Source organism: Engystomops pustulosus, chromosome 11, assembly GCF_040894005.1.
Source record: "Engystomops pustulosus chromosome 11, aEngPut4.maternal, whole genome shotgun sequence".
NCBI lineage: Eukaryota > Metazoa > Chordata > Amphibia > Anura > Leptodactylidae > Engystomops > Engystomops pustulosus.
The window spans coordinates 8502568-8529859 of NC_092421.1; the positions used below are offsets into that span (position 1 = coordinate 8502568).

The 27292-nt window shown below is 50.8% G+C and overlaps 3 protein-coding genes across 7 annotated transcripts in view; 2 read left to right on the plus strand and 1 right to left on the minus strand.

Moving 5' to 3' along the window:
- Window positions 1-1759, minus strand: part of LOC140106080 (uncharacterized) — a 29266-nt gene extending 27507 nt beyond the window's left edge. For both annotated transcript variants that reach the window (XM_072130291.1, XM_072130290.1), the window contains exon 1: window positions 1684-1759. The gene's annotated coding sequence lies outside the window, so the exon portion shown is untranslated. The remainder of the gene's footprint in view (window positions 1-1683) is intronic.
- LOC140106026 (uncharacterized) overlaps window positions 1-27292 on the plus strand; it is a 582332-nt gene that overhangs the window by 387472 nt on the left and 167568 nt on the right. The gene's annotated exons all lie outside the window — the stretch shown is intronic.
- TMEM17 (transmembrane protein 17) lies at window positions 4911-14564 on the plus strand. Its single transcript, XM_072130436.1, has 4 exons — window positions 4911-5170; window positions 8988-9091; window positions 12015-12128; window positions 14149-14564. The coding sequence occupies exons 1-4, from the start codon at window positions 5062-5064 to the stop codon at window positions 14380-14382; spliced, it is 561 nt and encodes a 186-aa protein (XP_071986537.1). The 5' UTR covers window positions 4911-5061; the 3' UTR covers window positions 14383-14564.

Genomic DNA, 27292 nt, shown 5'->3' on the forward strand with positions numbered 1-27292 from the left:
GGCAGCAGTGGGCAGGTCCTGTGTATATGGGGGCAACAGTGGACAGGTCCTGTGTATATGGGGGTAGCAGTGGACAAGTCCTGTGTATATGGGAGCAGCAGTGGACAGGTCCTGTGTATATGGGGGCAGCAGTGGACAGGTCCTGTGTATATGAGGGGCAGCAGTGGACAGGTCCTGTGTATATGAGGGGCAGCAGTGGAGAGGTCCTGTGTATATGAGGGCAGCAGTGGACAGGTCCTGTGTATATGAGGGGCAGCAGTGGACAGGTCCTGTGTATATGAGGGCAGCAGTGGACAGGTCCTGTGTATATGGGGGCAGCAGTGGACTGGTCCTGTGTATATGAGGGGCAGCAGTGGACAGGTCCTGTGTATATGAGGGCAGCAGTGGACAGGTCCTGTGTATATGAGGGCAGCAGTGGACAGGTCCTGTGTATATGGGGGCAGCAGTGGACAGGTCCTGTGTATATGGGGGCAACAGTGGACAGGTCCTGTTTATATGGGGGCAGCAGTGGAGAGGTCCTGTGTATATGAGGGGCAGCAGTGGACAGGTCCTGTGTATATGAGGGCAGCAGTGGACAGGTCCTGTGTATATGGGGGCAGCAGTGGACAGGTCCTGTGTATATGGGGGCAACAGTGGACAGGTCCTGTTTATATGGGGGCAGCAGTGGACAGGTCCTGTTTATATGGGGGCAGCAGTGGACAGGTCCTGTGTATATGGGGGCAGCAGTGGACAGGTCCTGTGTATATGGGGGCAACAGTGGACAGGTCCTGTGTATATGGGGGCAACAGTGGACAGGTCCTGTTTATATGGGGGCAGCAGTGGAGAGGTCCTGTGTATATGAGGGGCAGCAGTGGACAGGTCCTGTGTATATGGGGGGCAGCAGTGGACAGGTCCTGTGTATATGGGGGGCAGCAGTGGAGAGGTCCTGTGTATATGGGGGCAGCAGTGGACAGGTCCTGTGTATATGGGGGGCAGCAGTGGAGAGGTCCTGTGTATATGGGGGCAGCAGTGGACAGATCCTGTGTATATGGGGGGCAGCAGTGGGCAGGTCCTGTGTATATGGGGGCAGCAGTGGGCAGGTCCTGTGTATATGGGGGCAGCAGTGGGCAGGTCCTGTGTATATGGGGGCAGCAGTGGACAGATCCTGTGTATATGGGGGGCAGCAGTGGGCAGGTCCTGTATATGGGGGGCAGCAGTGGACAGGTCCTGTGTATATGAGGGGCAGCAGTGGACAGGTCCTGTGTATATGGGGGTAGCTGTGGACAGGTCCTGTGTATATGGGGGCAGCAGTGGGCAGGTCCTGTGTATATGGGGGGCAGCAGTGGACAGGTCCTGTGTATATGGGGGCAGCAGTGGACAGGTCCTGTGTATATGGGGGGCAGCAGTGGACAGGTCCTGTATATGGGGGGCAGGAGTGGGCAGTTCCTGTGTGTATGGGGGGCAGAAGTAGACAGATCCTGTGTGTATGGGGGGCAGCAGTGGGCAGGTCCTGTGTATATGGGGGGCAGCAGTGGACAGGTCCTGTGTATATGGGGGGCAGCAGTGGACAGGTCCTGTGTATATGGGGGGCAGCAGTGGATAAGTCCTGTGTATATAGTGTTACAGGGGATGCTCTGTATTAGGTCACACCTGGTATACGTGCAGACATATAATATAGAGTGGCATGAGGGAAATAGTACATACCAAACCTAGGACGGTAGATGCTATTTCCTAGTGGTCTAAAGGACCTCTGATGACGTCATGACCATGTGACCATGCTCCTGTGTGGGAGGAGCAATTTTAGAGTATACACAGGAAGCCTGGAGATCCCGGGGAGAGGCGGCAGTAGCCATGTGCTGCTGAGGAGGAGAGATGAGGAAGAGGCAGCTGTGTGACATGGGGAGGGATGTGGGGGTGCGGGCTGTGTGTGACATGGGGGGGATGTGGGGGTGCGGGATGTGTGTGACATGGGGGGTTGTGGGGGTGCGGGCTGTGTGTGACATGGGGGGGGATGTGGGGGTGCGGGATGTGTGTGACATGGGGGGTTGTGGGGGTGCGGGATGTGTGTGACATGGAGGGGATGTGGGGGTGCGGGCTGTGTGTGACATGGGGGGGGATGTGGGGGTGCGGGCTGTGTGTGACATGGAGGGGATGTGGGGGTGCGGGATGTGTGTGACATGGGGGGGATGTGGGGGTGCGGGCTGTGTGTGACATGGTGGGGGTGTGGGCTGTGTGTGACATGGGGGGGATGTGGGGGTGCGGGCTGTGTGTGACATGTGGGGGTGCGGGCTGTGTGTGACATGGGGGGGGGGCGTGCGGGCTGTGTGTGACATGGGGGGGCGTGTGGGCTGTTGGTGAGATGGGGGGGGGTTGCGGGCTGTGTGTGACATGGGGGGGTTGCGGGCTGTGTGTGACATGGGGGGGGGGGTGCGGGCTGTGTGACATGGGGGGGGGGTTGCGGGGGTGCGGGCTGTGTGTGACATGGGGGGATGCGGGCTGTGTGTGACATGGGGGGGTGCGGGCTGTGTGTGACATGGGGGGGTGCGGGCTGTGTGTGACATGGCCTGGAAACTCCCCAGATCTTATCCCATTGAGAACTTGTGGTCAATCATCAGGAGACGGGGGACAAACAAAAACCCAACACATTGTGACAGAATGCAGCAGTGATTGTGCAGGAATGGACGGCGATCAGTCAGGATCTGGTGCAGGAGGTGAATGAGAGCTGCCAGGGAGAATTGCAGAGGTCCTGGAGAAGAAGGAGAGGTCCTGCAGATACTGACTCGCTTCAGTAACTCCTCCTACCTGACAATAAAAGCTTCTGCTCCCCATAATATGATTGCACTTGTATCTCTGTATGTGATAAACATCTGACAGACCAGAGGAACACATCATGTGAAAATATAATATTTGTGTCATTCTCAAAACTTATGGCCCTGACTGTATATGGTACATAATTTTTAAACCCCATACTACAGCGTGTCACATATTCCGATGTGCCCTATAGTGTACCCCATGGTGCAGCGTGCCCCATACCGAGCGTGCCCTACAGCACATTGTGCCCCATACCACAGCGTGCCCTATAGTACATTGTGCCCCATACCGCAGCGTGCCCTATAGTACATTGTGCCCCATACCGCAGCGTGCCCTATAGTACATTGTGCCCCATACCACAGCGTACCCTATAGGACATCTTGCCCCATAGGATGGGGTTCCCTATAGGACATCTTGCCCCATAGGATGGGGTGCCCTATAGGACATCTTGCCCCATAGGATGGGGTGCCCTATGGGACATCTTGCCCCATAGGATGGGGTGCCCTATGGGACATCTTGCCCCATAGGATGGGGTGCCCTATGGGACATCTTGCCCCATAGGATGGGGTGCCCTATGGGACATCTTGCCCCATAGGATGGGGTGCCCTATGGGACATCTTGCCCCATAGGATGGGGTGCCCTATGGGACATCTTGCCCCATAGGATGGGGTGCCCTATGGGACATCTTGCCCCATAGGATGGGGTGCCCTATGGGACATCTTGCCCCATAGGATGGGGTGCCCTATGGGACATCTTGCCCCATAGGATGGGGTGCCCTATGGGACATCTTGCCCCATAGGATGGGGTGCCCTATGGGACATCTTGCCCCATAGGATGGGGTGCCCTATGGGACATCTTGCCCCATAGGATGGGGTGCCCTATGGGACATCTTGCCCCATAGGATGGGGTGCCCTATGGGACATCTTGCCCCATAGGATGGGGTGCCCTATGGGACATCTTGCCCCATAGGATGGGGTGCCCTATGGGACATCGTGCCCCATAGGATGGGGTGCCCTATGGGACATCTTGCCCCATAGGATGGGGTGCCCTATAGGACATCTTGCCCCATAGGATGGGGTGCCCTATGGGACATCTTGCCCCATAGGATGGGGTGCCCTATGGGACATCTTGCCCCATAGGATGGGGTGCCCTATGGGACATCTTGCCCCATAGGATGGGGTGCCCTATGGGACATCTTGCCCCATAGGATGGGGTGCCCTATGGGACATCTTGCCCCATAGGATGGGGTGCCCTATGGGACATCTTGCCCCATAGGATGGGGTGCCCTATGGGACATCTTGCCCCATAGGATGGGGTGCCCTATGGGACATCTTGCCCCATAGGATGGGGTGCCCTATGGGACATCTTGCCCCATAGGATGGGGTGCCCTATGGGACATCTTGCCCCATAGGATGGGGTGCCCTATGGGACATCTTGCCCCATAGGATGGGGTGCCCTATGGGACATCTTGCCCCATAGGATGGGGTGCCCTATGGGACATCTTGCCCCATAGGATGGGGTGCCCTATGGGACATCTTGCCCCATAGGATGGGGTGCCCTATGGGACATCTTGCCCCATAGGATGGGGTGCCCTATGGGACATCTTGCCCCATAGGATGGGGTGCCCTATGGGACATCGTGCCCCATAGGATGGGGTGCCCTATGGGACATCTTGCCCCATAGGATGGGGTGCCCTATGGGACATCGTGCCCCATAGGATGGGGTGCCCTATGGGACATCGTGCCCCATAGGATGGGGTGCCCTATGGGACATCTTGCCCCATAGGATGGGGTGCCCTATGGGACATCGTGCACCGTAGTACGGTGCGCCCCGTAGTACATTGTGCCCCATAGGATGGGGTGCCCTATAGTAGCTTCTGTCCTATGAGAAAATAATACAGGGACAAAGAAAGTTGAAAATTCTAAACATAAGAAGAGTCAGAAATGACGTCATCCTGGAAACCTGACACGTCATAAATAGTCATCGGGAGGTACCAGCTCATTTATGAAGATAAAGGTATAAATATGGCGGAGAGCGTCACCTTATGGACCCCCGCACAGATGACGTCACCGGTGACCTGATGATGTCATGTATAAGACGTCATCGCTAGCCTGTCCCAACGGCGATGGAGGAGCGGGAGTCACGTGACCGATCTGACACTGCAGCACTCCCCTTACGGAAGTGCGCAGGCGCAGTGCTGGTCTTGTGGCCGGATGGGGTAGTTGCTATGGTAGCGGCGTGTGTTGTGTGGAGAATCCCCGAGGCCGCAGCATGGAGCTGCCTCCCACCGTCCGCCGCCGCCTCCACTCCGTGACCCGGACTGTCTTCAGTGATGTGAGGAGGACACAGCCGCATGGCAGCCGGGGGACGGCGGAGACCGGTGAGGGAGAGGCCCGGGGGTCAGGGGTCACTGGGCCCCTCCATGTCTCCTCATTGCCCGGATAGGAGATATAACAGGCGCTCCTATAGTGTAGGATCTTCCTGAGACAAGTTTGGATGATTCTCCAAGAAAGTTAACCCCTACGGGACCTTAAAAATTTGGAAACCTTTCGTGTTTAGTTATGAAAAAAAAAAAAATTTGGCAAAAATTTTGTAAAATTCTTTATTTTCAACATTCTAAATTCCCTACTTTTGATGCAGATAGTCACAGCGCCCTAATTAATTCATAACTTACATTTCCCAAATGTCTGCTTTATGTTGGATGGTTTTTTAGGATTCCACATATATTACTAGAATGTTATGAGGCTCAGAATTTGGGGCCATTTTTCACAAAATCACCAAAACCGGTATTTATATGGACCTGCTCAACTTCTAATTGACTGTGAGAGGCCTTAATAATAGTGAGACTCATAAATTACCCCATTATGGAAACTGCACCCCTCAACGTATGGAAAAGCACTTTAAAGAAGTTTGTTTAACCCTTTAGGTGTTTTAAAGGGGTTAAAACAAAACGGAGGTGCGGTCTGCAAATTGTAATATTTTTTGACAATACATTCATTTTGGGTGGAAAATTAAACATTTACAATGGATTAAATGAAAAAAGGCTCCACAAAGTTTGACACCCAATTCCTCCCGAGTGCCGATCCCCCATATGTGGTGGTGCCTGCTGTATGGGCGCACGGCCGGGCATAGAACAGGGGGAGGGGCATAGAACAGGGGGAGGGGCATAGAACAGGGGGAGGGGCATAGAAGGGAAGGAGCCGCCATCCAGAGCAGATTTTCTATGTCACATTGTACAGGCTATAATTTTTTTTAGTTTTTTTATTATTGTGGACCTATTGGGGCTTATTTTTTGCCATATGAGATGCACTTTTGTGGTACATAATTTTGGAACATCTATAGCTAATTGGTGAGATTTTATTAACTCTTTGTTGGTGGAGGAAATGAAAATCATCAATTTTTTTATGTTTTATTTATTTGGCCGTTTTCCATACCGTAAAAATAGTGCATTACTTTTATTCTATAGGTCACCACGGTTATGAAAATACCTCATTTATTTGAAAATAATTTTTCCCATTTTTAATGAATACAAAGTAATTAGGCGAAAAAGTTGTACATTTTTAGTATCACTGTCTTTCATATGCATAACTTTTTTTTATTTTTCGGCTGACAAATCTGGTTAAGGGCTTATTTTTTGCAAGAAGAGTCGTTCTTTTTAGTGGTCTTATTTTAGAGTGCATAACACTTTTTTTTAAATCACATTTTAGAGCATTTTTTAAATGAAAAATTACCTTTTTTTTCCGGGTATTTTTCCGGCGTTTACCGTGAAGGTCCAGTAACGATTCTGTTTTATTATACAGATTATTACGGACGCGGCAATACCAAATATGTGGGGGGTTTTGTTAGTGGTTTTTTTTTTATACTTTATTAAGTTTTTTATGGGAAAGTGACATTTTAGGGGCTTATATTTTATGTATTTATTTTTTATTTATTCTTATGTTTAAACTTTAGTGTTTTTAACTTTTTTTAATTATACAAACTAGCACTGCTCTGATGCTTTGATCGCTGGTTCAAGTCCAATACACTGCTCTACAATACTAATTCATTGTAGAGCAGTGTAAGCTGTCAGACATGCAGACGGTTTACAGTCAGACCTGGAAGATTGGGCAGCCCCGGGGCACTTGGAAGACCTCGGGGCTGCCCAGAAGAGGACCGGATCCCTTAGTAAGCGGCACTGGGGATCCGATCCATAGGGGGAAGACCCTTACACGCCGCGGTCATGCAATTAGCTCCCCGGGTTGTTGAGCGCTGTGTCGGCAGGGGCATACTATAACGTCCAGGTGTGCATAGGGGTTAATAAACTATCTGCCAAAACACCCTAGAGTCACATACAGAAAATCTGCTATCATAAAAAATATTTTAGCACCCAGTATTATGAGACGGCACAAACCAACTGTAGCTAGTAAAGAAAATGGATGTGTAGATCTATAATAACAGGTCTTTCTTTCAGGCCCCACAATACAAAAGAAACAATTACTATTAATAATAGTAAAATGTCTTGTCAAACCAAATATGTAATATACCTAATTGAGTGTAAAATTTGCCATCTACAACACGTAGGCAGAACTGTTCAATCCCTACAGAGCCGTCTCAAGAAGCATAGGGAGAACATCATGAGTATCTAAACATTGTGCATCACGACACCCAAAAATAAAATTTCCCATATCTGTTATCCCTATAGATTATATACCAGAAAACCTACGGCTAATAGATTCCAGACACTCTGCAGACGCAAAGTGTACGGGATCTATAAACTGAATCCACCATCCCCTGCAGGGCTTAATGAAGCCAACGAAACGATTCTCTAACAGAGCGATCTTGTCCAGCTAACATCAGACTTTGCTCCGATCTCTCAATGCCGCCCCAACTTCACTTCTGTTTCTTTTTGGTCCACATCGGCTTCCGTAGTAGTAGTTTCCATTTGACCACAGACAGCCTCCATACTTGTAATCCCATACAGTTCTGCTCAAGTCCGTAGCGTTTAGATCCGGCAGAGCCGAAATGTTTAGCATTTTAGAAATCCAACTGCGCTGCCTTAATATATAAAACCAACACTACACAATCTATTGTATTTGTTCATATTACTTATATTATGTATGGTGGTCATACCTGCTTGTCTAATCAGTGCTGACTGGAAACGGTCATACCACTTGTGACCTTGTGTGACCTATGCCTACACCTTATATATCACTGTGTTGTGGAGTCGTAATATGAACCAGATGAAGCGCTCAGCCCGAGTGCGATGCGCGTAGTTCTGATTAATTTATTCTTTTTATTTATTATCGGTTATTTTATACAATAAAATAAATTTTTTACTTTCTTGGAGAGTCATCCAGCCCCATAACAAATGCACATCATCTATTGCCATTCAAATTTATCCTCGTTGTCCGGGTCATGGGGTCTAAAAAGTCATAGAAAAGTCCCTATAAAAACCCTCAATGTGACTTTTGTACGCTTTTTTTTAAGGCAAAAAAGCTCAGGAATACAATGATAAATAACCCCCTTAGTGTCAGGTAGACTGTGTGTGTCCACGTAGGATCCCCCTGTGTGTCTGTAGACCGTGTGTGTCCACGTAGGATCCCCCTAAGTGTCAGGTAGACTGTGTGTGTCCACGTAGGATCCCCCTGTGTGTCTGTAGACTGTGTGTGTCCACGTAGGATCCCCCTGTGTGTCTGTAGACTGTGTGTGTCCACGTAGGATCCCCCTGTGTGTCTGTAGACTGTGTGTGTCCACGTAGGATCCCCCTGTGTGTCTGTAGACTGTGTGTGTCCACGTAGGATCCCCCTGTGTGTCTGTAGACTGTGTGTGTCCACGTAGGATCCCCCTGTGTGTCTGTAGACTGTGTGTGGCCACGTAGGATCCCCCTGCGTGTCTGTAGACTGTGTGTGGCCACGTAGGATCCCCCTGCGTGTCTGTAGACTGTGTGTGGCCACGTAGGATCCCCCTGCGTGTCTGTAGACTGTGTGTGGCCACGTAGGATCCCCCTGCGTGTCTGTAGACTGTGTGTGGCCACGTAGGATCCCCCTGCGTGTCTGTAGACTGTGTGTGGCCACGTAGGATCCCCCTGCGTGTCTGTAGACTGTGTGTGGCCACGTAGGATCCCCCTGTGTGTCTGTAGACTGTGTGTGGCCACGTAGGATCCCCCTGTGTGTCTGTAGACTGTGTGTTATGACTGATGGTTTTCTTGTTTCTTCTAGAGGTGGACATCGTGTCCAGTCTTCCTCTGCAGATGTCTCTCTACTTCAACACGTGTTATTTCCCGTTCTGGTGGATCTGTGATGTGATGACTCTTCAGTTAAAGGTAGTGATGATGATTGATTCTATGGGGGAGATTTATCATTAGGCAGTGGGTTGTGCAGATGTCTATGGGGGAGATTTATCATTAGGCAGTGGGTTGTGCAGATGTCTATGGGGGGAGATTTATCATTAGGCAGTGGGTTGTGCAGATGTCTATGGGGGGAGATTTATCATTAGGCAGTGGGTTGGGCAGATGTCTATGGGGGGAGATTTATCATTAGGCAGTGGGTTGGGCAGATGTCTATGGGGGAGATTTATCATTAGGCAGTGGGTTGCGCAGATGTCTATGGGGGAGATTTATCATTAGGCAGTGGGTTGTGCAGGTGTCTATGGGGGAGATTTATCATTAGGCAGTGGGTTGGGCGGATGTCTATGGGGGAGATTTATCATTAGGCAGTGGGTTGGGCAGATGTCTATGGGGGAGATTTATCATTAGGCAGTGGGTTGGGCAGATGTCTATGGGGGAGATTTATCATTAGGCAGTGGGTTGTGCAGATGTCTATGGGGGAGATTTATCATTAGGCAGTGGGTTGTGCAGATGTCTATGGGGGGAGATTTATCATTAGGCAGTGGGTTGTGCAGATGTCTATGGGGGGAGATTTATCATTAGGCAGTGGGTTGTGCAGATGTCTATGGGGGGAGATTTATCATTAGGCAGTGGGTTGTGCAGATGTCTATGGGGGGAGATTTATCATTAGGCAGTGGGTTGGGCAGATGTCTATGGGGGGAGATTTATCATTAGGCAGTGGGTTGCGCAGATGTCTATGGGGGAGATTTATCATTAGGCAGTGGGTTGGGCGGATGTCTATGGGGGAGATTTATCATTAGGCAGTGGGTTGGGCAGATGTCTATGGGGGAGATTTATCATTAGGCAGTGGGTTGGGCAGATGTCTATGGGGGAGATTTATCATTAGGCAGTGGGTTGTGCAGGTGTCTATGGGGGAGATTTATCATTAGGCAGTGGGTTGGGCAGATGTCTATGGGGGAGATTTATCATTAGGCAGTGGGTTGCACAGGTGTCTGTGTTAGACTGGTGGGTTTCCTATCTGATGTATAGTGCAGTGTTACAGCCGTGTGTGAATACACTGCACCAGTCACACGTATGTTAAACATCTGCGTCTGGCTGTTGTGGTGGGGGGTTGTGGTGAAGTGCATGTGTGTTTTTCCATCACCCGTCTCTGTAATCTTCCTGTCCTCTCACCAATCCTCCATGAAATCTCCTCCTTCCTGCGCTCTCCGCTCATCTCAGAGTTCACAAGTGTGTAGTTGCGCCCCACTCTAGACTTTCTGTCTCCATACACCTCAAATGTATCTGTTCTGGGTTTTTTTGGCAAATTGACCCTAATGCCAATACCATTACTCCAGCACCCACCACCTCCAGGGGTGCTGGGAAGAGCCGGTTACATACCCGTCCCTGAGCGTCTCTAGATGGTTTGGTAGTGGGGCGGCTGCAGGCTGTTATTGTTGTGCTGAAACAGAGGGCTATCCCAGCTCAGTAATGGCAGACGGCTGCTGCTTTTTTGTATCTGGCTAATTTTGAAAATAGGGGGAACCTCACTTTTTTTTTTTTCTCATTTCTGGACAAAACAAATGGGGGGAGGGGAAGGAGCGGCAAAAGTCCCCGCAGCCTCCGCCCTCACCTTCCCCCCCCCCTATTAATTTTTTTTATATATTTCTAGACAAAAAAAAATGAAGCCTCGCAAAGAAAATTATTAGCAAAGTTAAGAATCTATAGTTAGAATCCATCCGTTTTGTTATTCGTTTAACCAAAATATGTGCCTGCACCAGCTCAGCTCCACTTATGTGCAGGTTAGTGTGGGTCAGAATGACCATTTGCAAGAGGTAGGTTTCCTTTAAGGTCACATGACGAAGTATTTCCAGTATATGGTGGGTAATATTGAATCAATGAGTGGTTTGAAAAGGCTGTGTAGCCCCCAGGAGGCCTGATCTGGTCACTCCAAGATGAGTTTATGCATCCCTTCCTTGTATCTCTGAACATGTACATAAAGTGCAGCACACGATACATAATACACGACTAAAAGCCTACAAGAGGATTCGCAGCGGAGTAGTCCTCACTGCTTCCCTGTCTTCACCGCTCTGTGTATTTTAATAGCATCGTACTGTTCATAAGAATTTCTTTACTTGTTTAAAAAATTGACATAAAAGTATAAAAGGGAGGATGGGGGTATGCAATAACCTTCCAAGTGCTAGACTCATTTGCTGTAGAAAAAAAAAACTCAAAACAAAGAAAACTTCTCTCTTGGAGAGATATTTAGGAACACCGCAGCACTGTATCTTCACTAGACCTTGGCATACTCGCAAAAATGCACCCAAAAATTCCCAATAGGTGAAAAATCCTGCAAAAAAAAGCAAAAAAAACCAAGTAAAACTCCAAATACATGTCCAGCTATGACATGTATCTTATACAAGGAGTCCTTATACCAGTGATGGCTAACCTATGGCACGGGAGCCAGAGGTGGCACTCAGAGCCCTTTCTGTGGGCACTCAGGCCATCACCAGAGAGGACTCCAGGTATCTTCCTGCAGTCCCAGACAGTCCAGGACTTGCTGTGCGCAGAGCTATTTTAAAGTGACAGTGCTACCTGGGACTATTTTCTGCTTTATTGGTGTCCTCAGGGAGCTGATATCAATGAAACTGTGACAAAGAAGGGTGTATAAATCATAAATTACATTTCTGTGTTGGCACTTTGTGATAAATAAGCGGGTCTTTGTTGTAGTTTGGGCACTCGGTCTCTAAAAGGTTCGCCATCACTGCCTTATACTGTTACACTGGCTCGCGGAAGGAAGTAACTGGGGGATACTCTCTTACTCTTGGCCATGTGAGATCTTGTCTGGAGCAGAATGATTTGTTCCTCATCTGTTAAGACTCTGGATATTGATGCAGGTTTGTTGCTTTGTTTTCTGCAGTACATTCTCCTCCCTGATCACTATAAGTTCATCCTGGTCACTCTCCTGATCCTGATGTCTGTCATTGAAGTCATTCGCTTATACCTTGGATACAGCGGAAACCTGCAAGAAAAGGTAAGAGGCTGACATATGATATTGGACCTGCATAACATGTGCCTCCCTCAGGATGCTGGCTGCAGCATAGTCACATCTACCCACATAACATCCATGTGCATGCCTCAGTATACTGGTGGCAGCATAGTCACATGTACCTGGATAACATCCTTGTACCTGCCTCAGAATACTGGCAGCAGCATAGTCACATGTACCCGGATAACATCCCGATGTATGCACGTGGATACTGGCGGCAGCATAGTCACTTGTATCTAGATAACATCCTTGTACCTGCCTCAGGATACTGGCAGCAGCATAGTCGCATGTACCCGGATAACATCCATGTGCCTGCCTCAGGATACTGGCGGCAGCATAGTCACATGTACCCGGATAACATCCATGTGCCTGCCTCAGAATACTGGCAGCAGCATAGTCACATGTGCCTGGATAAGATCCATGTGCCTGCCACAAGATACTGGTGGCAGCATAGTCACATATACCCGGATAACATCCATGTGCCTGCCTCAGGATACTGGCGGCAGCATAGTCACTTGTACCCGGAAAACATCCTTGTGCCTGCCTCAGGATACTGGCAGCAGCATAGTCACTTGTACCCGGATAACATCCACGTGCCTGCCTCAGGATACTGGCGGCAGCATAGTCACATATACCCGGATAACATCCATGTGCATACCTCGGGATACTGGCGGCAGCATAGTCACTTGTACCCGGAAAACATCCTTGTGCCTGCCTCAGGATACTGGCGGCAGCATAGTCACTTGTACCCGGATAACATCCATGTGCCTGCCTCAGGATACTGGCGGCAGCATAGTCACATATACCCGGATAACATCCATGTGCATACCTCAGGATACTGGTGGCAGCATAGTCACATGTACCCGGATAACATCCATGTGCCTGCCTCGGGATACTGGTGGCAGCATAGTCACATGTACCCGGATAACATCCATGTGCCTGCCTCAGGATACTGGCAGCAGCATAGTCACATGTACCCGGATAACATCCATGTGCCTGCCTCAGGATACTGGCGGCAGCATAGTCACATGTACCCGGATAACATCCATCTGCCTGCCTCAGGATACTGGCGGCAGCATAGTCACATGTACCCGGATAACATCCATGTGCCAGCCTCAGGATACTGGCGGCAGCATAGTCACATGTACCCGGATAACATCCATCTGCCTGCCTCAGGATACTGGCGGCAGCATAGTCACTTGTACCCGGATAACATCCATCTGCCTGCCTCAGGATACTGGCGGCAGCATAGTCACTTGTACCCGGAAAACATCCTTGTGCCAGCCTCAGGATACTGGCGGCAGCATAGTCACATATACCCGGATAACATCCATGTGCCTGCCTCAGGATACTGGCGGCAGCATAGTCACTTGTACCCGGAAAACATCCATGTGCCTGCCTCAGGATACTGGCAGCAGCATAGTCACTTGTACCCGGATAACATCCACGTGCCTGCCTCAAGATACTGGCGGCACATAGTCACTTGTATCCGGATAACATCCATGTGCCTGCCTCGGGATACTGGCGGCACATAGTCACTTGTATCCGGATAACATCCATGTGCCTGCCTCGGGATACTGGCAGCAGCATAGTCACTTGTATCCGGATAACATCCATGTACCTGCCTCGGGATACTGGCAGCAGCATAGTCACTTGTATCCGGATAACATCCATGTGCCTGCCTTGGGATACTGGCGGCAGCATAGTCACATGTACCTGGATAACATCCACATGCCTGCCTCGGGATACTGGCGGCAGCATAGTCACTTGTATCCGGATAACATCCATGTACCTGCCTCGGGATACTGGCGGCAGCATAGTCACATGTACCCGGATAACATCCATTCTGCGCCTGCCTGCCCCAGATTACAGGGGTGCAGCATATTCCTTTGAAGTTACATTAGGACAAATGCTCCATTGCCCCAACCTTAACTAACTAACCTTCCGCACTGACTACAGGTGAGAGGGTGTGCACAACACATTAATATAGTTTGTCTTCCTGCAGGTCCCTGAGCTGGCTGGATTCTGGCTCCTCAGCATCCTGCTGCAGCTGCCTCTGCTCCTCTTTCTCCTGTGTGATCCTGGTGTGGAGCCGCTGCCTCTAGAACGAGCCGCACATGGTATACTGACGGCTTTCCTGCTCTTCCAGATTCCTGTGTCTTCACTTACATTGCGTAAGACCACCAGGCGTCTGGCGGGGAGGTTTCACCAGCTGGGGGGCTTGGCAGAGCGCTCTTAGATGGCGTCCCTGCTGGTATTGGGCGGCTTGTCTGTACTGCTCCTGTACTCTTTGGATGACCACTGGTCTTAGGTGCTGGGCATAGTGCCCCTCCTCTCAAGTAATGGCACTTTATAATATCCTCAGTTTTCACTTTTGGACATTAAATGTTATTTTTGTACAATAAACCAATCTCTTTTTGATTTGTATCTTTTTGGTTTCATGTAGACATTTGACAGCCGGTGACCTTGTAATGTGACTGTACTCGTATAGTAAACCGTATGGGTCTCAATGCATTTCGGAGATACATAAATAATCATGGAAAGGAATGATTGCAGGATTTCCACCAACCACTAGGTGTCAGCATGGCTTGCATTTATCCGCAGGGCTTTACAGCTTTAGCAGTATAAAGTATTGTGCGCATAATGCTGCCATATACTGCTCTAACTTACCATCATGGAGGGAGATTTATCAGAAGTAACCAATCAGAGCTCAGCTTTCATTTTCCCACAGCTGTTTATAAAATTAAAGCTGAGCTGTGATTGGCAACTAGAACAGTTTTAAATCATAAACTTGATGATAAATCTCCCCCATGGAGTTTATGGGAGACCCTGTGATCTTCAGTATTGGGGTCCCATTTCCCTACCTTAATAGAGCAGCAGATCCTACATGTGCTGTGCCCCTCACTGCTTGTCTTTTGGGGTGGCATAGAGGATGCATAGTCGTCCAGAGCATAATACAGGCAGGTATATGGGGTTGGATTACAGGCAGGGCTCCTGAGGTGCGTGCTCCGGGGCCGCGACCATCTTGCTTCCCACCCCAAACCCCCCCCCCCCTTCCCCTCATGACACCAAACTACACGTGGAGAAGAGAGAACTTACAGGTAAGTGGCTGTATACATGCATACATGGGACTGCGTGGCTGGTGCGGGCTGAGGTGTGTGTTAGATGGGACTGCGTGGCGGGTGCTGGCTGAGGTGTATGTTACATTACAAAAAAGAACACAAAAGGAATAACATGCACAAAATTGTAGAAAATTAATAAACATATTTTATTGATCCAAATTCATAAAAACATATGTTAAAAGTTGTCGCTTCAGGAGAGACCAAAGTTTACATAAGCCGCAGCCATGGTACACAAGAACAATATTTCATATAAACTTGATAAGTTAACCAACCATTGCTAAGTATATCCAACCAGACCACAGATGATGTTCATCATTTGAATATAATATAGTAATATCGAAATATACATATAGAACTTGCATATATTAGTCTAATGTAATGGTCTGGGTCCTTGTGACCATGGTTACCTGGCTTGCAAGAGTGTATGTGTATGTTAGATGGGACTGCGTGGTTGGTGCGGGCTGAGGTGTATGTTAGATGGTACTGCGTGGCTGGTGCGGGCTGAGGTGTATGTTAGATGGGACTGCGTGGTTGGTGCGGGCTGAGGTGTATGTTAGATGGGACTGCGTGGCTGGTGCGGGCTGAGGTGTATGTTAGATGGGACTGCGTGGCTGGTGCGGGCTGAGGTGTGTGTTAGATGGGACTGCGTGGCTGGTGCGGGCTGAGGTGTGTGTTAGATGGGACTGCGTGGCTGGTGCGGGCTGAGGTGTATGTTAGATGGGACTGCGTGGCTGGTGCGGGCTGAGGAGTATGTTAGATGGGACTGCGTGGCTGGTGCGGGCTGAGGTGTGTGTTAGATGGGACTGCGTGGCTGGTGCGGGCTGAGGTGTATGTTAGATGGGACTGCGTGGCTGGTGCGGGCTGAGGTGTATGTTAGATGGGACTGCGTGGCTGGTGCGGGCTGAGGTGTATGTTAGATGGGACTGCGTGGCTGGTGCGGGCTGAGGTGTATGTTAGATGGGACTGCGTGGCTGGTGCGGGCTGAGGTGTATGTTAGATGGTACTGCGTGGCTGGTGCGGGCTGAGGTGTATGTTAGATGGTACTGCGTGGCTGGTGCGGGCTGAGGTGTATGTTAGATGGGACTGCGTGGCTGGTGCGGGCTGAGGTGTATGTTAGATGGGACTGCGTGGCTGTTGCGGGCTGAGGTGTATGTTAGATGGGACTGCGTGGCTGGTGCGGGCTGAGGTGTATGTTAGATGGGACTGCGTGGCTGTTGCGGGCTGAGGTGTATGTTAGATGGGACTGCGTGGCTGGTGCGGGCTGAGGTGTATGTTAGATGGGACTGCGTGGCTGTTGCGGGCTGAGGTGTATGTTAGATGGGACTGCGTGGCTGGTGCGGGCTGAGGTGTATGTTAGATGGGACTGCGTGGCTGGTGCGGGCTGAGGTGTATGTTAGATGGGACTGCGTGGCTGGTGCGGGCTGAGGTGTATGTTAGATGCCCCCCCCCCCAGTTCATTTATATGCAGCCACAGTTTGTTATATTATATACAGCCATATATGTAGAAGAGATTCTCATCCAGGAAATCTCCGTACTTGGCCGCACTCATCTTTGCTTCCATTACACCCGGTGGTCCTGTCCCCCCCATAGCCTGATGCTGCCCCCCATGTGTCGCTGCTGGGTTTCTATTTGGCAGGTGATGAGCGGCGCCGGGTTTTCTCCACCACTTAGAATTATCAGCAGACGGTCCGATCTTCATCTCATCAGAGCAGAGAGTCTTACTCCTCATAGTCCGGGATCCTTCATGTGTTCTGCACACTGTATGCGGCTTTCATGTGTCTTACACTGAGGAGAGGCTTCCAGACTCTTCCGTAAAGCCCAGACTGCTGGAGGCTGCAGTGATAGGTGACTCCCATCTCCCTCCTGCATCTCTGGAGTTCAGACACAGGGATCCTGGGGTCAGGGTCGGAGGAGAACAGGGGGGCCAGGGTCGGAGGAGAATGGAGGACAGGGGCCAAGGTCAGGGAAGGATGGAGAACAGGGGGGGGGGCGGTGGAGGACAGAGGGCCAGGGTCAGAGGAGGATGGAGGACAGGGGGGGATGGAGGACAGGGGGCCAGGGCCAGAGGAGGATGGAGGACAGGGGGCCAGGGTCACAGGAGGATAGGGGGCCAGGTTAAGAGGGGGATGGAGAACAGGGGGCCAGGGTCACAGGAGGATGGAGGACCGGGGGTCTGGGTCAGAGGAGAATGGAGAACAGAGGGCCAGGGTCACAGGAGGATGGAGGACAGGTTGGCCCAAGGTCAGAGGAGGATGGAGGACAGGGGGGCCAGGGTCACAGGAGGATGAAGAATATGGGGCCAGGTTAAGAGGGGGATAGAGGGCTGTTCCCTAGCTAAATCCTTCACCTTAATACCTCTGGCTGCACAGGACATTGACCGGTTGTAGGGGCAGCCTGTAACCTCTGCACAGACCAGAGCACCCAGAATCTGATTAGTTAGGCAGTTTGACAGTCTGGGCACTGGTAACACAGTGCATGTGATGCCTCACCCCCCCCCCCCCCCTTCCAGCAGAGGGCGCCACCTGTGGCAGGATTGTTAGTATGGCCTTCTATGGCTAGTCCGGTGTGAGGTGCGCAGGCTGCCCTGTATAGCGTGTCTCCAGATTATCGTGTATGTGCTCTCCACTAATTATATCATATTATCGGTGCTAATGACTCAGTTGTGCCGTCTGATGGCAGACTGCTCCCTGCTCCTCCTTCGTTTTTGATGCTGTCTTTGCCTTGGATTTCTGTTTTCTGTCTTTATTTTAACTCTTTGGGGGGTATTTTGTTACCATCTCTTTTTTCATGTTTGTCTCTCCCTTACTCACCACAATTTTACAGGCCCTTTAAATCTGGCCTTGTTTTCCTGCTTGTTCCTCTTCCCCCGCGCCATCTCTCATCCTTCACACCATCTGTTGCTTGTTAGCAGAGAGAACGACTTTTCTGAGGCAGATTCTGCGCCTCGTTCTGTGCCAAAATCTCTACATCCTTCTCTAATTCTTCCTTCGTCTCTGTCACAACCTCTGATGGGAACCATAGTGGCCCTGTCTCGCCTGTCTGTGCTGGAGGTGCTGAACGAGCCAAGACGGGCGATCGGCACAAGCTGCCCATCACCGATCTGCTCCGTATAGCAGACGACTCAGTAGGAAGGAGAAATATTGTACGGAGGCCACGGCTTGTGTCATCGCTGTGAACCCAAAACATTGTCATAATGATATTCCCAGAATTGGATATGATCCAGTTACCCTATGAATGGGGCACTAGGCAAACACGTGCAGTGTGGCTCCAGATGATAAGGAAGCATGTACCTAAATGTCTATTCCACTCCTAACCCATATTGCTTTCGATTAGACGATGTCCTTCTAACGGCGGTGTTCCACAATTTAAAGGGTTTGTCCATTAACAACAAAAAATGTATACGGTTTGTGTAAGGAAATGTTATACAATTTTCCAATAAACTTTCTGTAGCAATTCCTTGTAGTTTTCTAGACCTCTGCTTGCTGCCCTGCTATAGAAAGGTTCTGTGTTTACTTCCAGTGGATAGAAATCTGTCCATGGTCTGTGATGGACACGCCGGGCACGAGTCGTTATTGTCACAGAGAGTAATCAGAGCCGTGTGATACTAACGAGCCGCGCACCTGCCTGACATCACATGTCCAGGGACAGGTTTGTATCCACTGGGACTAAACATAGAAGCTTTCTATAGCAGGACAGCAAGCAGAGAACCCCTTTAACCTCCTCTAGGCCACAAATATGTTGGTGGCAGGGCAGCTCCACATATGTATTATTTGCCCTTCCAACTGTGTGCGTAGGTTGGTGGCTGGATGTGGACTTGGGTAGTGTGGTAGCAGGACCACTGGATGGCTCCTATGAGGGATTATTGAATCTCTGATACAGATACTCTGTGTCCTTCCCCTACATATGGTAGGCACAGGTATCCTCCTCATTGCCGAGGGTAGGGAGAGGTATCCTCCTCATTGCCGAGGGTAGGGAGAGGTATCCTCCTCATTGCCGAGGGTAGGGACAGGTATCCTCCTCATTGACGAGGGTAGGCACAGGTATCCTCCTCATTGCCGAGGGTAGGGACAGGTATCCTCCTCATTGACGAGGGTAGGCACAGGTATCCTCCTCATTGCCGAGGGTAGGCACAGGTATCCTCCTCATTGCCGAGGGCAGGGACAGGTATCCTCCTCATTGCCGAGGGTCGGGACCGGTATCCTCCTCATTGCCGAGGGTAGGGACAGGTATCCTCCCTATTGCCGAGGGAAGGGACAGGTATTCTCCCCGTATTGCCGAGGGTAGGGAGAGGTATCCTCCTCATTGCCGAGGGCAGGGACAGGTATCCTCCTCATTGCCGAGGGCAGGGACAGGTATCCTCCTCATTGCCGAGGGCAGGGACAGGTATCCTCCTCATTGCCGAGGATAGGGACAGGTATCCTCCCTATTGCCGAGGGAAGCGACAGGTATTCTCCCTATTGCCAAGGGTAGGGACAGGTATTCTCCCCCTATTGCCGAGGATGCCCCCTGTTTATGGTGATGGTAGAACCTCCTCTCCTCTAGGTGTAGAGGATGCCCCCTGTCTATGGTGACGGTAGAACCTCCTCTCCTCTAGGTGTAGAGGATGCCCCCTGTCTATGGTGACGGTAGAACCTCCTCTCCTCTAGGTGTAGAGGATGCCCCCTGTCTATGGTGATGGTAGAACCTCCTCTCCTCTAGGCGTAGAGGATGCCCCCTGTCTGTGGTGATGGTAGAACCTCCTCTCCTCTAGGTGTATAGGATGTCCCCTGTCTATGGTGATGTAGAACCTCCTCTCCTCTAGGTGTAGAGGATGCCCCCTGTCTATGGTGATGGTAGAACCTCCTCTCCTCTAGGTGTAGAGGATGCCCCCTGTCTATGGTGATGGTAGAACCTCCTCTCCTCTAGGTGTAGAGGATGCCCCCTGTCTATGGTGATGTTAGATCCTCCCCTCCTCTAGGTGTAGAGGATGCCTCCTGTCTATGGTGATGTAGAACCTCCTCTCCTCTAGGTGTAGAGGATGCCTCCTGTCTATGGAGATGGTAGAACCTCCTCTCCTCTAGGTGTAGAGGATGCCCCCTGTCTATGGTGATGGTAGAACCTCCTCTCCTTTAGGTGTAGAGGATGTCCCCTGTCTATGGTGATGATAGAACCTCCTCTCCTCTAGGTGTAGAGGATGCCTCCTGTCTATGGTGACGGTAGAACCTCCTCTCCTCTAGGTGTAGAGGATGCCCCCTGTCTATGGTGACGGTAGAACCTCCTCTCCTCTAGGTGTAGAGGATGCCCCTTGTCTATGGTGATGGTAGAACCTCCTCTCCTCTAGGTGTAGAGGATGCCCCTTGTCTATGGTGATGATAGAACCTCCTCTCCTCTAGGTGTAGAGGATGCCTCCTGTCTATGGTGACGGTAGAACCTCCTCTCCTCTAGGTGTAGAGGATGGCCCCTGTCTATGGTGCTGGCAGAACCTCCTCTCCTCTAGGTGTAGAGGATGCCCCCCTGTCTATGGTGATGGTAGAACCTCCTCTCCTCTAGGTGTAGAGGATGTCCCCTGTCTATGGTGATGATAGAACCTCCTCTCCTCTAGGTGTAGAGGATGCCTCCTGTCTATGGTGACAGTAGAACCTCCTCTCCTCTAGGTGTAGAGGATGCCCCCTGTCTATGGTGACGGTAGAACCTCCTCTCCTCTAGGTGTAGAGGATGCCTCCTGTCTATGGTGACAGTAGAACCTCCTCTCCTCTAGGTGTAGAGGATGCCCCCTGTCTATGGTGACGGTAGAACCTCCTCTCCTCTAGGTGTAGAGGATGTCCCCTGTCTATGGTGATGGTAGAACCTCCTCTCCTCTAGGTGTAGAGGATGTCCCCTGTCTATGGTGATGGTAGAACCTCCTCTCCTCTAGGTGTAGAGCAGGGGTCAGGAACCTTTTTGGCCGAGAGAGCCATAAACGCCACATATTTTAAAATATTATTCCGTAAGAGCCGTACCATATGCACACGCCCCCAAGTAGATAGGTAGTCCCAGTGTCACGGGTGCCCCTGCGATCTAAGTCTTGGATCGCAGACAATCCCATGCCCCTCTCCGTGGCGGCGCCCCTTTCCGATCTCACTCAACCCACCCCTTTCCCGTCCTGGCTGGCCGGCACTCGCAGATTTAAAGGGCCAGTGCACTGCTGATTGGCGCTGCCAACTTCCCGGGTTCCTATAAATACCGACGGCTACCAAATTGGTAGCCATAGCGCATGTCCCCCAGTTTATAGGTAGGCACAGCACACCCCCCCAAGTAGATAGGTAGCCACAGCACATGCCCCCAGTATATAGGTAGCCACAGCACATACTCCCAGTAGATAGGTAGCCCCAGCACATACTCCCAGTAGATAGGTAGCCCCAGCACATACTCCCAGTAGATAGGTAGCCCCAGCACATACTCCCAGTGGATAGGAAGCCAGAACAAATACTCCCGGTAGATAGCCACAGCACATACTCCCAGTAGATAGGTAGCCCCTGCACATATTCCCAGTAGATAGGTAGCCCCAGCACATACTCCCAGTAGATAGGTAACAACAGCACATACTTCCAGTAGATAGGTAGCCACAGCACATGCCCCCAAGTAGATGGGTAGCCACAGCACATGCCCCCAAGTAGATGGGTAGCCACAGCACATAGTCCCAGAAGATGGGTAGCCACAGCACATAGTCCCAGAAGATGGGTAGCGACAGCACCTACTCCCAGTAGATAGGTAGCCACAGCACCTACTCCCAGTAGATAGGTAGCCACAGCACATACTTCCAGTAGATAGTTAGCCACAGCACATGCCCCCAAGTAGATGGGTAGCCACAGCACATACTCCCAGTAGATAGGTAGCCACAGCACACTCCCCCAGTATATAGGTAGCCCCAGCACATACTCCCAGTAGATAGGTAGCCACAGCACATACTCGCAGTAGATAGGTAGCACCAGCACATGCCCCCAAGTAGATAGGTAGCACCAGCACATGCCCCCAAGTAGATAGGTAGCCCCAGCACATACTCCCAGTAGATAGGTAGCCCCAGCACATGCCCCCAAGTAGATAGGTAGCCCCAGCACATGCCCCCCAGTAGATAGGTAGTCACAGCAAACAAAAAAAAAAAAAGATCATTTACTTACCAGCGCTCCCTGCAGCAAGCTCCTCATCGCTCCCAGGCTCTTCTCCTTGACCCAGGCTTGTGTGCCGGTGTCCAGTGATCAGTCCAGTGAAGAGACACAGCAGCCGTCACTATTTATTAAAGATCTGTCTGAGAGCCAGATGCAGCCAACAAAAGAGCCACATATGGCTCCCGAGCCATAGGTTCCCTACCCCTGGTGTAGAGGATGCCCCCTGTCTATGGTGATGGTAGAACCTCCTCTCCTCTAGGTGTAGAGGATGCCCCCTGTCTATGGTGATGGTAGAACCCCCTCTCCTCTAGGTGTAGAGGATGCCCCCTGTCTATGATGATGACAGAACCTCTTCTCCTCTAGGTGTAGAGGATGCCCCCTGTCTATGGTGATGGTAGAACCTCCTCTCCTCTAGGTGTAGAGGATGCCCCCTGTCTATGGTGATGATAGAACCTCCTCTCCTCTAGGTGTAGAGGATGCCCCCTGTCTATGGTGATGGTAGAACCTCCTCTCCTCTAGGTGTAGAGGATGTCCCCTGTCTATGGTGATGGTAGAACCTCCTCTCCTCTAGGTGTAGAGGATGTCCCCTGTCTATGGTGATGGTAGAACCTCCTCTCCTCTAGGTGTAGAGGATGCCTCCTGTCTATGGTGATGGTAGAATCTCCTCTCCTCTAGGTGTAGAGGATGTCCCCTGTCTATGGTGATGGTAGAACCTCCTCTCCTCTAGGTGTAGAGGATGCCCCCTGTCTATGGTGATGGTAGAACCTCCTCTCCTCTAGGTGTAGGGGATGCCCCCTGTCTATGGTGGTGGTAGAACCTCCTCTCCTCTAGGTGTAGAGGATGTCCCCTGTCTATGGTGATGGTAGAACCTCCTCTCCTCTAGGTGTAGAGGATGCCTCCTGTCTATGGTGATGGTAGAATCTCCTCTCCTCTAGGTGTAGAGGATGCCTCCTGTCTATGGTGATGGTAGAATCTCCTCTCCTCTAGGTGTAGAGGATGTCCCCTGTCTATGGTGATGGTAGAACCTCCTCTCCTCTAGGTGTAGAGGATGCCTCCTGTCTATGGTGATGGTAGAATCTCCTCTCCTCTAGGTGTAGAGGATGCCTCCTGTCTATGATGATGACAGAACCTCTTCTCCTCTAGGTGTAGAGGATGCCCCCTGTCTATGGTGATGGTAAAACCTCCTCTCCTCTAGGTGTAGAGGATTCCCCTGTCTATGGTGATGATAGAACCTCCTCTCCTCTAGGTGTAGAGGATGCCTCCTGTCTATGGTGATGATAGAACCTCCTCTCCTCTAGGTGTAGAGGATGCCTCCTGTCTATGGTGATGGTAGAACCTCCTCTCCTCTAGGTGTAGAGGATGCCTCCTGTCTATGGTGATGGTAGAACCTCCTCTTCTCTAGGTGTAGAGGATGCCCCCTGTCTATGGTGATGGTAGAACCTCCTCTCCTCTAGGTGTAGAGGATGTCCCCTGTCTATGGTGATGGTAGAGCCTCCTCTCCTCTAGGTGTAGAGGATGCCTCCTGTCTATGGTGATGGTAGAACCTCCTCTCCTCTAGGTGTAGAGGATGCCTCCTGTCTATGGTGATGATAGAACCTCCTCTCATCTAGGTGTAGAGGATGCCCCCTGTCTATGGTGATGGTAGAACCTCCTCTCCTCTAGGTGTAGAGGATGTCCCCTGTCTATAGTGATGGTAGAGCCTCCTCTCCTCTAGGTGTAGAGGATGCCTCCTGTCTATGGTGATGGTAGAACCTCCTCTCCTCTAGGTGTAGAGGATGCCTCCTGTCTATGGTGATGATAGAACCTCCTCTCCTCTAGGTGTAGAGGATGCCTCCTGTCTATGGTGATGATAGAACCTCCTCTCCTCTAGGTGTAGAGGATTCCCCTGTCTATGGTGATGATAGAACCTCCTCTCCTCTAGGTGTAGAGGATTCCCCTGTCTATGGTGATGGTAGAACCTCCTCTCCTCTGGGTGTAGAGGATTCCCCTGTCTATGGTGATGATAGAACCTCCTCTCCTCTAGGTGTAGAGGATACCCCCTGTCTATGGTGATGGTAGAACCTCCTCTCCTCTAGGTGTAGAGGATGCCCCCTGTCTATGGTGATGATAGAACCTCCTCTCCTCTAGGCGTAGAGGATGCCCCCTGTCTATGGTGATGGTAGAACCTCCTCTCCTCTAGGCGTAGAGGATGCCCCCTGTCTATGGTGATGATAGAACCTCCTCTCCTTTAGGTGTAGAGGATGCCCCCTGTCTATGGTGATGGTAGAACCTCCTCTCCTCTAGGTGTAGAGGATGCCCCCTGTCTATGATGATGACAGAACCTCCTCTCCTCTAGGTGTAGAGGATGCCCCCTGTCTATGATGATGACAGAACCTCTTCTCCTCTAGGTGTAGAGGATGCAACCTGTCTATGGTGATGGTAAAACCTCCTCTCCTCTAGGTGTAGAGGATTCCCCTGTCTATGGTGATGATAGAACCTCCTCTCCTCTAGGTGTAGAGGATGCCCCCTGTCTATGGTGATGGTAGAACCTCCTATCCTCTAGGTGTAGAGGATGCCCCCTGTCTATGGTGATGATAGAACCTCCTCTCCTCTAGGTGTAGAGGATACCCCCTGTCTATGGTGATGATAGAACGTCCTCTCCTCTAGGTGTAGAGGATGCCCCCTGTCTATGGTGACGGTAGAGCTGCCTCTCCTCTAGGTGTAGAGGATGCCCCCTGTCTATGGTGATGGTAGAACCTCCTTTCCTCTAGGTGTAGAGGATGCCCCCTGTCTATGGTGATGGTAGAACCTCCTCTCCTCTAGGTGTAGAGGATGCCCCCTGTCTATGGTGATGGTAGAATCTCCTCTCCTCTAGGTGTAGAGGATGCCCCCTGTCTATGGTGATGGTAGAACCTTCTCTCCTCTAGGTGTAGAGGATGTCCCCTGTCTATGGTGATGGTAGAGCCTCCTCTCCTCTAGGTGTAGAGGATGCCTCCTGTCTATGGTGATGGTAGAACCTCCTCTCCTCTAGGTGTAGAGGATGCCCCCTGTCTATGGTGATGGTAGAACCTCCTCTCCTCTAGGTGTAGAGGATGTCCCCTGTCTATGGTGATGGTAGAACCTCCTCTCCTCTAGGTGTAGAGGATGCCTCCTGTCTATGGTGATGGTAGAACCTCCTCTCCTCTAGGTGTAGAGGATGCCTCCTTTCTATGGTGATGATAGAACCTCCTCTCCTCTAGGTGTAGAGGATGCCTCCTGTCTATGGTGATGATAGAACCTCCTCTCCTCTAGGTGTAGAGGATTCCCCTGTCTATGGTGATGATAGAACCTCCTCTCCTCTAGGTGTAGAGGATTCCCCTGTCTATGGTGATGATAGAACCTCCTCTCCTCTAGGTGTAGAGGATGCCCCCTGTCTATGGTGATGATAGAACCTCCTCTCCTCTAGGTGTAGTCGATGCCCCCTGTCTATGATGATGATGACAGAACCTCTTCTCCTCTAGGTGTAGAGGATGCCCCCTGTCTATGGGGATGGTAAAACCTCCTCTCCTCTAGGTGTAGAGGATTCCCCTGTCTATGGTGATGATAGAACCTCCTCTCCTCTAGGTGTAGAGGATGCCTCCTGTCTATGGTGATGATAGAACCTCCTCTCCTCTAGGTGTAGAGGATTCCCCTGTCTATGGTGATGATAGAACCTCCTCTCCTCTAGGTGTAGAGGATGCCCCCTGTCTATGGTGATGGTAGAACCTCCTCTCCTCTAGGTGTAGAGGATGTCCCCTGTCTATGATGATGGTAGAGCCTCCTCTCCTCTAGGTGTAGAGGATGCCCCCTGTCTATGGTGATGATAGAACCTCCTCTCCTCTAGGTGTAGAGGATGCCCCCTGTCTATAGTGATGGTAGAGCCTCCTCTCCTCTAGGTGTAGAGGATGCCTCCTGTCTATGGTGATGGTAGAACCTCCTCTCCTCTAGGTGTAGAGGATGCCTCCTTTCTATGGTGATGATAGAACCTCCTCTCCTCTAGGTGTAGAGGATGCCTCCTGTCTATGGTGATGATAGAACCTCCTCTCCTCTAGGTGTAGAGGATTCCCCTGTCCATGGTGATGATAGAACCTCCTCTCCTCTAGGTGTAGAGGATTCCCCTGTCTATGGTGATGATAGAACCTCCTCTCCTCTAGGTGTAGAGGATGCCCCCTGTCTATGGTGATGATAGAACCTCCTCTCCTCTAGGTGTAGTCGGTGCCCCCTGTCTATGATGATGATGACAGAACCTCTTCTCCTCTAGGTGTAGAGGATGCCCCCTGTCTATGGGGATGGTAAAACCTCCTCTCCTCTAGGTGTAGAGGATTCCCCTGTCTATGGTGATGATAGAACCTCCTCTCCTCTAGGTGTAGAGGATGCCTCCTGTCTATGGTGATGATAGAACCTCCTCTCCTCTAGGTGTAGAGGATTCCCCTGTCTATGGTGATGATAGAACCTCCTCTCCTCTAGGTGTAGAGGATGCCCCCTGTCTATGGTGATGGTAGAACCTCCTCTCCTCTAGGTGTAGAGGATGTCCCCTGTCTATGATGATGGTAGAGCCTCCTCTCCTCTAGGTGTAGAGGATGCCTCCTGTCTATGGTGATGGTAGAACCTCCTCTCCTCTAGGTGTAGAGGATGCCCCCAGTCTATGGTGATGGTAGAACCTCCTCTCCTCTAGGTGTAGAGGATGTCCCCTGTCTATGGTGATGGTAGAGCCTCCTCTCCTCTAGGTGTAGAGGATGCCTCCTGTCTATGGTGATGGTAGAACCTCCTCTCCTCTAGGTGTAGAGGATGCCTCCTGTCTATGGTGATGATAGAACCTCCTCTCCTCTAGGTGTAGAGGATGCCCCCTGTCTATGGTGATGGTAGAACCTCCTCTCCTCTAGGTGTAGAGGATGTCCCCTGTCTA

Bases quoted from the DNA above. Each gene is read 5' to 3' on its own strand.
- TMEM17 (XM_072130436.1), top strand. From the start codon at position 5,062: ATGGAGCTGCCTCCCACCGTCCGCCGCCGCCTCCACTCCGTGACCCGG. The intron at 9,092-12,014 runs GTAGTGATGATG...TGTTTTCTGCAG, and splicing joins TGATGACTCTTCAGTTAAAG to TACATTCTCCTCCCTGATCA. The intron at 12,129-14,148 runs GTAAGAGGCTGA...GTCTTCCTGCAG, and splicing joins GCGGAAACCTGCAAGAAAAG to GTCCCTGAGCTGGCTGGATT.